At 46.0% G+C, this 13,640-nt stretch overlaps 1 protein-coding gene across 1 annotated transcript; it reads right to left on the reverse strand.

Moving 5' to 3' along the window:
• Positions 1 to 2,579: 2,579 nt before the first annotated feature.
• LOC140399770 (probable G-protein coupled receptor 139) lies at positions 2,580 to 12,095 on the reverse strand. The gene is made up of 2 exons (XM_072489259.1): positions 11,811 to 12,095; positions 2,580 to 3,589 (listed from the first exon to the last, which is right to left on the reverse strand). The coding sequence occupies exons 1-2, from the start codon at positions 12,025 to 12,027 to the stop codon at positions 2,688 to 2,690; spliced, it is 1,119 nt and encodes a 372-aa protein (XP_072345360.1). The 5' UTR covers positions 12,028 to 12,095; the 3' UTR covers positions 2,580 to 2,687.
• Positions 12,096 to 13,640: the final 1,545 nt, after the last annotated feature.

Genomic DNA, 13,640 nt, shown 5'->3' on the forward strand with positions numbered 1-13,640 from the left:
ATAATTTTGTAAAAAAGGGAAGATGTCATGATATTCAAACACACACATCATGATAGACACACCAACAGACAAATCAGCACACACAACACGACAACCAACCATAGACAAGGACAGAGACAGTATAAGAGAAGAAACACGACACCTGGTGGCCAGTAGATCTGAAGACCAGGACAAGGACAAGACCTGATTAACATCACACACAGGGAGTCACCACGTGCAGAGTATCAAGACAGAACTGTAAATACCAAGTTGAAATAAAACAGCGTTGTACCAAATACAACCGTGTTGGTTCATCTGTACATCAGAACACCCAACACTACAGATACTGTCGGTGAACTCTGCCCCCCCCCCCCAGTTCATCCGGGACACTGTCGGTGGACTTTGTCCCTCAGTTCTCCCCTACTTCCCATTTGATACGAACACTGTCGGTGAACACTAACCGTCATTCCCCCCAGCCACCGCCTGTTTATCAAGTGCAAGGTGAATGACGAATAGCATGTGTCATATAACCCACAGAACATTCTCCAAATACGTAAGACACAAGGAGAGACTCTGTAGATACAAACAAAATAAGCACCATTATAGGAAGTAAAGTGAGCAACAGCTTCTGCATGCCATCGGTCTGTGGAATTCCCAACAGCAGTAAATTGTACAGACCTGTCGGTGGGGAGGAAACAAGAGAATCCTCTATTAGCACTAAAGTGTATTTGTAAGCCCTACTTACATGAAAATAATGTGTCCCATTTCCTGTCCCTCGGGTGATGACTTGTCAAACATGTTGGTCAGTTTTCAGAAAAGGTGGTGGTAGATTTATAGGGAGAGGATTCAGGTGCCGATGGTAAATTGGTTGGTACCACCCTGAAAAGTTAGTCAATGGGTAACCTGCAGACCTCCACCACTGAGCCTTCCTTATCACTTAGGCAAGGATTTTTGTTCCCCTATGTGTATTGGCTACCTATCGAACTTGAGAAAAACGGGCGATGCTTTGGAAAATGGGCCATTCTGCTGATTCAGAAATACAAAAAGTAACTGAATAAAAATATTGATCAAATAATACAGAAACTGGTCAGAACAAAGCGAAAAGCACAAACATTAATTCATAACAAAGTATAAATAAATCACTTTTAAACAAAAATAAATCCATAGATGTTTCAAGAATTCGGAATAAACCATCGCCCACGAGGTCTTATTTTTGAGGGAATCCATATCTAAGCTCTAATCCCTCTCATTGGCTTCGAATAGCCAGTTGAAACCTCCTGCTTCGTTCAAATGGATATCTTTACCTAGAGGATGATTTATTGATGAAACATAGGCCGATGCTTATGATTGACAGATGACCATCAAGGTTAGTTCAGCGTAATCTCAGCAGAATTCACACCATTTCTCACGCGGCGCCTGAACACAGACCGTGATGTAACAAATTAAATTGACACATTTTATTACTAAGTTCCCCAAATACAAGTCTTTCAATTTTTGAAAAACGTTCATTGTCATATTATGCTCTAGTCAATTAATTACGTGAAACATTCTGTGAAAAAATGTCTGCACAGCCATGACACCAAAGTTGAATAGTTGAAACAATTACTGTGTTGCCACAGTCATTGTCTTCTTAAATCATTTCAGCTTTTCACCCATGCATTCAATTAGTACTCAAACCCATGAATAAATACATAAATAAATCAAGAACATATCACAGGGACACTGTCGGTGAATTCTGTTCGTAATCCATAGCCCTCCCCCCCACACACACATTTTATCTGGGACATTGTCGGTGAACGCTGTGCTTTTATCTCCAACCCCCGTCGATCAGGGACACTATCGCTGAACTCTGTCCCTCATTCACCCAACCTCCCGTTTCTCAGGGACACTGTCGCTGAACTCTGTCTCTCATCCCACCAACACCCATTTATCAAGCGCACTGTTGGTGAACTGTATCCATCACCCCTCAGCCATCCACCCACCGTTTATCAGGGAAACTCCTCGAGTGCAGGGCATGATCTCAGGCTGCAATTAGTAAATGTGGGGGTAGTTATCAGAAGTTAATCCTATTCAGAATGCGCGTTCGTGGAATCTTTGCTGAAACTCTTTCATTCCCTGACACATTCTAAATGTTGTTGCTGTTTTTCATTAAATGGCTGAGAAGGGAAATATCTTCATTTCACAAACTTGGCTCTGTGAATATGTTTGGAAACATCAACAGAATATTTCTGTTAGTGGATAAATTTATTTTGAGATGTCTTCCAGTCTTTTCCCCATTGTGGCTGTCGTTGTTCCTCCTCTTCCTTCTCCTCTCGTGCCGCCAGGGGCCGCTACAGTTCTCGCTGCGTCGGCTGCTACTCCTCTCGGAGTCACCCCTTGGCAACGCACACCTGACAGCGCCTCCCACACGCACAGAGAGTGCAAGACACGACGACCAACTCTCCGGCAACGCAAGATGACTTCCTACTGTATCTCCAGCAATGCAAGATGGCCGCCGACTATCTCCCCCCACAATGCAAGATGGACCCCGACCGACTCCTCGGCAACCAACATGATCATGCCCTTCTCACCTTGCAACGCAAAATGGCCGCCCACTGATTCCCCTGGCCACGCAGGGTGGCAAATCAGGGTGAGGATGGCTGTCGATGGGCAGTTTCACCGGCAGTGAGGTGTGGGAGTGGGTGAGAGAGTGTGTGTGTCTTTTCTTCTCAGGATTTAATGAATTGAAGAATTGTATTAAAGGGTAATTTCAGCACATTCTTCAACTGCTGTCTGAACTGAGTCTGTGACACGGCGTAAATCGCAGTGTTTGTACAGCAGCTCAGGAGCTCCAACATGAATCCTAATTCCATAACATAATAATCTAACTTTATAGTTTTATACCCCAGATAATCCATCCGGCACCATATAGAATAAAACATTAACAATGACCATAACAGGATGAAATTGGCCGATATAACAAACAGTAAAATTATGGATTTCCTACGACTCTCCATCTCTGGGTCTCTGGGACTCTCCCCACTGCCGTGGTCCCGGAGTCTCCTGCGGGCCCTGCTGCTCACGGCAATGTGCCTGACGGTGAAAACATTGAACAGCAAAATCAGGACAAATGGAACACACGGGGTTAGAATGTTGTGAATGAATTCGATCGCTCCCCAGACCGGAGAGTACTGAACATCCATTGTAACTTCACAAAACCAGGGATTGTTCCCCAACCTATAGTCATCTGTAAACATAAAATACCAAAGAATGTTCTTCAAACAGCTCAGCACAGTCACTGTTCCCAGAACCACAGCCGCCGTTTTCTCGCTGCAATATTTACTTTTCAGCTTCGGGCAACAAATGGCCACAAATCGATCAAAGGTGAAAGTGACGGTGAACCAGACAGAACAGTCAGTGGCTGCATAAAGCAGGACGGCGTGGATATTACACACGGGGAAGTCCCACAGGAACTGAAAACTTCCAGCAAAAACAAGGGGAATGTGTCTCAATATCAGGTCGAGAATCACGACTAGTAGATCCCCTACTGCCATGGCCACGAGGTAACAAGTGACACATTCGGACAGTCCGCAGTTCTTTCTCTTCAGGATCACAATTGTGATGAGGTTCGCTGAAAGGAAGGGAAATAAACAATGAAATTATACATCAGGCTGGGGAAAAAGTTACCAGGTTGATTGAGGTGGGGCTGTCAAAGACAAAAATATACAGACAAATTAAGACACAAATAGATTCACACACATACACACACTCACAGACACGTAGTAACACAAATATGCACACTGACGGACACAGAGTCACAAATACACGCACTCACAGAAACACAGGGACACAATTCAGAAACTCACAGATATACAGAGGCACAAATATATTTTTATTGACACACAGAGACACAAGTATCAGAAGCAGAGAGGCACAAATACGCACGCACTCTCAAGGACACAGAATACACACACTCACAGGGACAGAAAAACGCACACTGACAGAGACAGTGAAACTAATACACACACTCGCAGACACAGCCACAAATGCACACACTCACAGGCACAGCAACACAAATGCACACTCACAGTCACACAATGCACCCACTTAGAAAGACGGAGACACATCCCAGCACATTCACAGCAACAGCGACACAAATGCACAGTCACAGATACACAGGGACACTAATACATACACTCACAGACATAGAGGGACACAAATACCAAACTAACAGACGGACAGAGAAAGAAATACACAAACTCCCAGGCAGAAATACACACACACACAGAAACAGAGATGCAAATGCACGCGTTCACATATATTGAGACACAAATACACACATTCACAGACGCAAAGTGACACAAAAGTCACACTCGCAGGCACAGGAAAATAAATACACAAACTCACAGACACTCAGAGACAGAAATACACAGACTCACAAATACACACACTCACAGAGACACAAAGGGATAGCAGAGACACATAACACACACTCACAAGAACAGAGACACAAATAAAAACACTCACAGATACAAGTACACACTCAGAGACACACAATGCAGACACTTGCAAAGACAAAGACACAAATAAACACATTCACAATTACACAGAGACTGATACATATAATCACATACACAGAGACACTATGACACACTCAGACTCAGAGACAAAAATACAGAAACTCGCAGACACAGAGAGACAGAAAGACACATACTCAGAGATACATAATGAGACAAATATGCCCTCTTACAGACACAGGGACACAAATACACAGACTCCCAGACACAAATACACAACACTCAAAACAGATGGCAACACAGACACAGATACTCACAGTCTCAGACAAACAGACACAGGAAAATTAATACACACGCACAGAGAGACACAAGCACACACACATGGAAACAGAAAGGCGCTCACTCAAAGCGAAACAGAAATACACTCACGCATCCAAAAGCTCATATACACAGATACGCACACATACTGAAAATCCAAACATACACACGCCCACACCTAGGCAAGCAGCCGCACACACATCTAGACATGAGCACTCACTCACACACACACCGCCATAAAGACTCACAAACACTCTGTCTCAAACATATGCGCAACCACACACACAAGCAGTCAGACAGCCACACACTCAGACACACACAAAAGCACACATACTCACACGCACACAGGCATCCACACAAATACATCCACACACTCACCTAAACACACAGCTACAATGCACATCTAACTGTACGTGCAGACACACAAACATTCACTCACACAAACACACACACACAACACATACGCAAGCCCAGATATGCACACGCACATGCCTGCACAAACCCCCACCAACACAAACCCATTCAAATACACCCGCACACATACCTAGCATACACACACGAATACGCTCACACACAGAAACATACATACTCACCCACACGCATATGCTCATAGGCCCTCTCACACTTCGCCACGCAGACTTACACGTACATAATCAGATGCACACACATGCACCCACATTCACTCACACTCATCCACACTCACACACACGCAAACAGCCCCACACACACCCTTACGCACACACACGCATCCACACACACCAGCCGCCACAATGCAGGATACCCACACGCACTCCGACACACACACAAAATCCCACACGCACAAACTTCCACACTCCCAGAGTCAGAAAATTACAAAGAAAATTGGCATACACATCCATAAACAATCTCTCACACACATGTAAATACACACACATAGGCACACACACTCACATATTCACTCTCACATGCGCACACACACCACACACACATACTCACACACACTTAGATAATCACTCTCAAACGCACACACGCACTCATACACATAGAATTGCTCCAAAATATTCTCCCACAAAACCACACGCTTACACACAGACACACACTCACATGGACACTCACAGACATCCACTTACTGACACACAGCCAGGCACACACACTTGTACACACTCACGCATACAGGCACACACCCATAAGCACACACGCATACTGACTCACCAACAAACACACCCACATAGACGCACGCACACTCATAACCACAAACACACGGAATCGACCCACACACATATTCACACAGACAAACACACCCACATGCACATGCAAAGCTAATGAACACACACACAAACATATGCACACCCACATTAGCACCCACGCACCCAGAGCCACACACACCCAGACACTGACACAAACACATGCCCAGAGACACGCACCTCTACACAAACTAACAAACACACGGAGACTCACAGGAACTCACATCCACCCATACGCAGGTGACACACACATACGCAGAGGCACAAAAGCTCATAGACTCACATACGCACAGATACTGATAGACAAACACACATACAGGAGGAAGCAGTCAGTACAGGGATCTCCTGTGGTCGTTCCCCTGAGTAACAAGTGAACCGCTTTGGATACTGGTAGGAACGACACCAGATTGTTGCCTGGTATGGAGGGCATTAGTTATGAGGAGCGGTTGAATAAACTCGGTTTGTTCTCACTGGAAAGAAGGAGGTTGAGGGGCGACCTGATAGAAGTCTACAAAATTATGAGGGGCATAGACAGAGTGGATAGTCAGAGGCTTTTCCCCGGGGTAGAGGGGTCAATTACTAAGGGGCATAGGTTTAAGGTGAGAGGGGCAAGGTTTAGAGTAGATGTACGAGGCAAGTTTTTTACGCAGAGGGTAGTGGGTGCCTGGAACTCGCTACCGGAGGAGGTGGTGGAAGTAGGGATGATAGGGACATTTAAGGGGCATCTGGACAAATATATGAATAGGATGGGAATAGAGGGATACGGACCCAGGAAGTGTAGAAGATTGTAGTTTAGTCGGGCAGCATGGTCGGCACGGGCTTGGAGGGCCGAAGGGCCTGTTCCTGTGCTGTACATTTCTTTGTTCTTTGTTCTTTGTTCAATTTGCCTAACGACCTTCTCTCGTATCACACAACCCCCACCGCGCTCCTACCAAATCTTATACCATCTGGAATCAACTAGCAGAGCGAAGGAACATAATTTTCCCAATATGGCGGGGAGACTGGAGGTGCAGCAGGTCTTTCAAAAGACGCAGCAGGACTTGTTTAAAGGAGACGTCATTTAAAGTGGGTGGCCAAGTCTTTGTTATACATTTTGTTTCAGGCGCACTTTGGTTTTAGAATTGTGGTGATCTGTCCCACCCTCATATATGGTGGGCCTGCAAGACAGCCGGTGGCCATGTAAGGAGCTCTGAGGCCACACACCAATGGCTGAACAGTTGGAACCATCTGGCATCACATTGCCCTCGCATCAGATGCGGAAAGGAGCAATTGGAGGGTTCAAAAGCGGACTCACCGTTGACCCCTGAGGGAGTTGTCGAGGGGGGGAACCAAATGTAGTGGTCGGACCCTCCAGGTAAATTCCTGCTGCTGGCAATGCCACTCTTCATTGCTGGAGAAGCCGGGTAGCGGACTGAGGCGAGCAACCGAGGCTTAGAAAATCCTGACAGATTAACCCTCTGAAAGAATGTTCTGGACTGCCTGATTTTCATGTCTCAACCTTTCCTTGTACACTGTAAATGACCCACGTTGTTTGCATGTGACAGAGGAACGTTAGGCGATAACGTGATAGCGCTGCTACTTTAACGGGTGACCTCTTTCTGCTCACGTAACCAGCTCAGGCCATATCATGTGTGAATATACTAACCCCGACGAATAGAACATAGAACATAGAAAATACAGCACAGAACTGGCCCTTCGGCCCACGATGTTGTGCCGAACATTTGCCTAGATTATCATTGAATTTAAAGTGCAGAAGGAGGCCATTCGGCCCCCTGAGTCTGCACCGGCTCTTGGAAAGAGCACCCCACCCAAACTCAACACCTCCACCCAACACCAAGGGCAATTTTGGACACTAAGGGCAATTTATCATGGCCAATCCACCTACCCTGCACATCTTTGGACTGTGGGAGGAAACCGGAGCACCCGGAGGAAACCCACGCAGACACGGGGGGGACGTGCAGACCCCGCACAGACAGTGACCCAAGCCGGAATCGAACCTGGGACCCTGGAGCTGTGAAGCAATTGTGCTATCCACAATGCTACCGTGCTGCCCTTCAGAACAAATAAATCTACACTATATCATTTTACCATAATCCATGTACCTATCCAATAGCTGCTTGAAGGTCCCTAATGTTTCCAACTCAACTACTTCCACAGGCAGTGCATTCCATGCCCCCACTACTCTCTTGGTAAAGAACCTACCTTTGATATCCCTCCTATATCTTCCACCTTTCACCTTAAATTTATGTCCCATTGTAATGGATTGTTCCATCCGGGGAAAAAGTCTCTGACTGTCTACTCTATCTATTCCCCTGATCATCTTATAAACCTCTATCAAGTCGCCCCTCGTCCTTCTCCGTTCTAATGAGAAAAGGCCTAGCACCCTCAACCTTTCCTCGTAAGACCTACTCTCCATTCCAGGTAACATCCTGGTAAATCTTCTTTGCACCTTTTCCAAAGCTTCCACATCCTTCCTAAAATGAGGTGACCAGAACTGTACACAATACTCCAAATGTGGCCTTACCAAAGTTTTGTACAGCTGCATCATCACCTCACGGCTCTTAAATTCAATCACTCTGTTAATGAACGCGAGCACACCATAGGCCTTCTTCACAGCTCTACCCACTTGAGTGGCAACTTTCAAAGATGTATGAACGTAGACCCCAAGATCTCTCTGCTCCTCCACATTGCCAAGAACTCTACCGTCAACCCTGTCTTCCACATTCATATTTGTCCTTCCAAAATGGACAACCTCACACTTTTCAGGGTTAAACTCCATCTGCCACTTCTCAGCCCAGCTCTGCATCCTATCTATGTCTCTTTGCAGCCGACAACAGCCCTCCTTACTATCCACAACTCCACCAATCTTCGTATTGCTTCGTCTGCAAATTTACTGACCCACCCTTCAACTCCCTCATCCAAGTCATTAATGAAAATCACAAACAGCAGTGGACCCAGAACTTATCCCTGCGGTACGCCACTGGTAACTGGGATACAGGCTGAATATTTGCCATCCACCACCACTCTCTGAATTCTATCGGTTAGCCAGTTCGTTATCCAACTGGCCAAATTTCCCACTATCCCATGCCTCCTTACTTTCTGCAGAAGCCTACCATGGGGAATCTTATCAAATGCCTTACTAAAATCCATGTACACTACACCCACTGCTTTACCTTCATCCACATGCTTGGTTACCTCCTCAAAGAATTCAATAAGATTTGTAAGGCAAGACCTAACCCTTACAAATCCGTGCTGACTATCCCTAATCAAGCAGTGTCTTTCCAGATGCTCAGAAATCTTATCCTTCAGTACCCTTTCCATTACTTTGCCTACCACCGAAGTAAGACTAACTGGCCTGTAATTCCCAGGGTTATCCCTAGTCCATTTTTTGAACAGGGGCACGACATTCGCCACTCTCCCATCCCCTGGTACCACCCCTGTTGACAGTGAGGACGAAAAGATCATTGCCAACGGCTCTGCAATTTCATCTCTTGCTTCCCATAGAATCCTTGGATCTATCCTGTCAGACCCGGGGGACTTGTCTATCCTCAAGTTTTTCAAAATGCCAAACGCATCTTCCTTCCTAACAAGTATTTCCTCGAGCTTACCAGTCTGTTTCACACTGTCCTCTCCAACAATATCGCCCCTCTCATTTGTAAATACAGAAGAAAAGTACTCCTTCAAGACCTCTCCTATCTCTTCAGACTCAATACACAATCTCCCGCTACTGTCCTTGATCGGACCTACCCTCGCTCTAGTCATTCTCATATTTCTCACATATGTGTAAAAGGCTTTGGGGTTTTCCTTGATCCTACCCGCCAAAGATTGTTCATGCCCTCTCTTAGCTCTCCTAATCCCTTTCTTCAGTTCCCTCCTGGCTACCTTGTATCCCTCCAATGCCCTGTCGGAACCTTGTTTCCTCAGCCTTACATAAGTCTCCTTTTTCCTCTTAACAAGACATTCAACCTCTCTTGTCAACCATGGTTCCCTCACTCGACCATTTCTTCCCTGCCTGACAGGGACAGACATATCAAGGACACGTAGTACCTGTTCCTTGAACAAGTTCCACATTTCACTTGTGTCCTTCCCTGACAGCCTATGTTCCCAACTTATGCACTTCAATTCTTGTCTGACAACATCGTATTTACCCTTCCCCCAATTGTAAACCTTGCCCTGTTGCACGCACCTATCCCTCTCCATTACTAAAGTGAAAGTCACAGAATTGTGGTCACTATCTCCAAAATGCTCCCCCACTAACATATCTATCACTTGCCCTGGTTCATTACCAAGTACTAAATCCAATATTGCCCCTCCTCTGGTCGGACAATCTACATACTGTGTTAGAAAAGCTTCCTGGACACACTGCACAAACACCACCCCATCCAAACTATTTGATCTAAAGAGTTTCCTCTCAATATTTGGCAAGTTAAAGTCACCCATGACTACTACCCTGTGACTTCTGCACCTTTCCAAAATCTGTTTCCCAATCTGTTCCTCCACATCTCTGCTACTATTGGGGGGCCTATAGAAAACTCCTAACAAGGTGACTGCTCCTTTCCTATTTCTGACTTCAACCAATACTACCTCATTAGGGTGAATGGTGAACAAGTGTGTGTGTGTGTGGGAGGGGGGGGGGGGAGAACGGGAGGGGCAACGTGGTTTCGGCAGCTGTGGAGTGAACACCTGTTTCTGAGCCCCCCTTGCTTGTATATTGTTCACCCTTTCCTTGTTCTCAATAAACCAGTTTTGTTATACAATAATCCTCCATAATGCTACCGTAGTTCCATCGTCACCATGGCAGAGACGAGCTTCTACATTGTGGAAAAAGAGAAGGTCAATGCAGCAGTCACATACACGAACACTGGCAACACCATCCTCACCCTGAGTGAGACTCCAGCTCGTACTGAAGGCGGTGACACAGCGCTGTGACAATCTCCTGGTTGAATCAGGGTCGCCACATACTCTGCACCTGGTCTACGTGTGGGCTAAAGTGTAAAAGTGTTCTTGTGAAAACCGGGTTGTTAGGACAGAGCCCCCTCCACGTCTCTCTACACAGAGCTCCCCCTCTTTGAAGCCTTTGCTCCATGTGTTAGTCATGTTCCAGATCCAGATACACGGTAACTACAGTCCCCATACCTCTTCCAAAGCTGTGTCATCAAATCCTCTGACCTCCCTGAATATAAGCAGCAGCACGCAATAAAACCTCCAGAAACTCCACTAACATTCCAGTTACACAACTGGACAAGTAATGAACATTAACTCATTTCACATTGATTGGAAATTGACATGGGAATGGTCTCAATTGGTGGGAGAGAATTTCAATCACCGAATGAAAATGTTTATATTGGAACATTGCTAGACTGGGAACCAATGTAAATGAGTGAGCACAGGGATTATAGGTAGCAGGGACTGGGTGGGAAGTAGGATATGGACAGCTGAGTGGAGTATTAGCTGGGCTTCATGAAGTTTTGAAACATTAATTGTGTGCGTAGAATATCATTGGAATAGTCGAATCCGGATTTAAGCCGTGTTAAGAATGAGGTGGCGATAGCAAGTTGTAGGGTTGGAATGTAGAGACGATTTGGATATAAATCATTTCAGTGTCAATGAGAGGGTGAAGGTTAGAACCAGCCTCCAACATCAATCCGAGAGCGGAATGAAAAGACAGCACAGGAAATTACATTAGTGACTGGAACTGAAGAACACGGATTCAATCTTTCCAAGAAGTAAATGACGACAGCAATAATCCACTTCATGTGGTTCATACAATGAATAACTGTGCAAGGAGACTTACCAGGGACGCCAACAATAGCCAGGAGGGGATAATAACCCTTTTGAATTCTAATAAGAATGTCCATGATCCTCCATGCTAAAGGGATATAACCTTGAGTGTAAAAGAGGAAACCCAGGGCTAAACTCCCGTCTATTGTTGGAAGGTTCCATTCGAGTGTTCTCAGCTTTTGATCCATTGTTGCAACGCTCCCATCGATTCTTGACAGGTTTTGATCCATTGCTGCAACGTTCCGATCGATTATTCTCAGATTCTGCTCCCTCCTCTCGGTCTCTCTGGAGCGGCTGATCTCTGTCAGTGTTGGGGTTGATGCTCCTGCTGACAGTTTGCAATAACACATTGAAAGGAATCCTTTATTAATGGAAGAGGGAAACCCTCCAGTGACACGGTTAGGATCCATAGAGACTGACATTAATTACAGTCACTGAACAAACAGGGCAGGTTAACCCCTTTCAATCCAACACATTTACGTCGTTTTGGGTGCTGTTAGGGGGGAGGGGGGACCTACAAGGGCAACGTCTTTGCGGCCAGGTGTCTGTCACTGAGACTGGCTCTGTGACTCAGAAGGGAAGGGGAGAGAATAGAAAACCGATAGTGATAGGAGACTCAATGGTTCGGAGAACGATAGTAGATTCTGTGGTCGGGAAACGAGACTCCCGGGTGCGAGGGTCAGGGATATCATGGATCGAGTATACTGGATGCTTAACGCGGGGGCAGGAGGGGGTGCGGGGGGGGGGGGGAGCAACATGAAGTCGTGGTGCACATTGGCACCAAAGACATAGCTAAGAATGGGGTTGTGGATCTAAAAAGTGATTTTAGGGAGTTAGGTTGGAAACTAAAGAGCAGGACCAGCAGAGTAGTGATCTCAGGATTGCTGCCGGTGCCCCGTGCTAGTGTGGCAAGGAACAGAGAGCGAGTGCAGCTGAAAGCGTGGCTACAGAGCTGGTGCAGGAGGGAAGGCTTCAGATATGTCGATCATTGGGATACATTCTGGGGAAGGTGAGACTTGTTAATGAAGGACGGGTTGCACCTAAACTGAAGGTGCACCAATACCCTCTCCGGGAGATTTGCTGCAGATCTTCGGGAGGGTTTGAACTAGTTTGGCAGCGGTATGGGAACCAGAGATACGGATCAGATGATAGGGTAGCTATTGAACGGGCAGCAGTAATATGCAGCGAGTCTGTGAGAAACGATCGATAGTTGATAGGGCAAAGTTGCACTCAGTGGGATGGGTTAAAGTGTGTCTGTTTCAATTCAAGGAGTGTCAAGAATAAGGGAGATTAACATAGAGCATGGATCAGTACTTGGAACCACCATGCTGTGGTAATTACGGAGTCATGGGTTTCACAGGGGCAGGAATGGTTGTTAGATGTTCCGGGGTTTAGATGTTTAAAGAAGAACCGTGAGGGAGGTTAAAGAGGAGGGGGAGTGGCACTGTTAATTAGGGAGTGCATCACAGTTGCAGAAAAGGAGGTAGTCTAAGAGGTTTTGTTTACTGAGTCAGTATGGGTGGAAGTCAGAAACACGGAAGGAGTAGTCACTTTTTTGGCATATTTCCATAGACCCCCAATTGCAGCAGAGACATGGAGGAACCTCCTTCGTGCAAATGGTTTGGATGGAGCAGATTTTGTGAGCTGCGAACAGGAAGGATTCCTGACTCAATATGTAGATAGGCCACCATGGCGGAAGGCCATATTGGATTTGGTACATGGCAACGAACCAGGCCAGGTGTCAGGTGTCTCGGCGGGATAGCATTTCAGTGACAGTGACCACATCTCCTTCACCATTACCATAGTCATGGAGAGGGATAGGAACTGACAGTATGGGAATGTA

This window comes from Scyliorhinus torazame, chromosome 23 (genome assembly GCF_047496885.1).
Source record: "Scyliorhinus torazame isolate Kashiwa2021f chromosome 23, sScyTor2.1, whole genome shotgun sequence".
In the NCBI taxonomy this organism is placed as follows: Eukaryota; Metazoa; Chordata; class Chondrichthyes; order Carcharhiniformes; family Scyliorhinidae; genus Scyliorhinus; species Scyliorhinus torazame.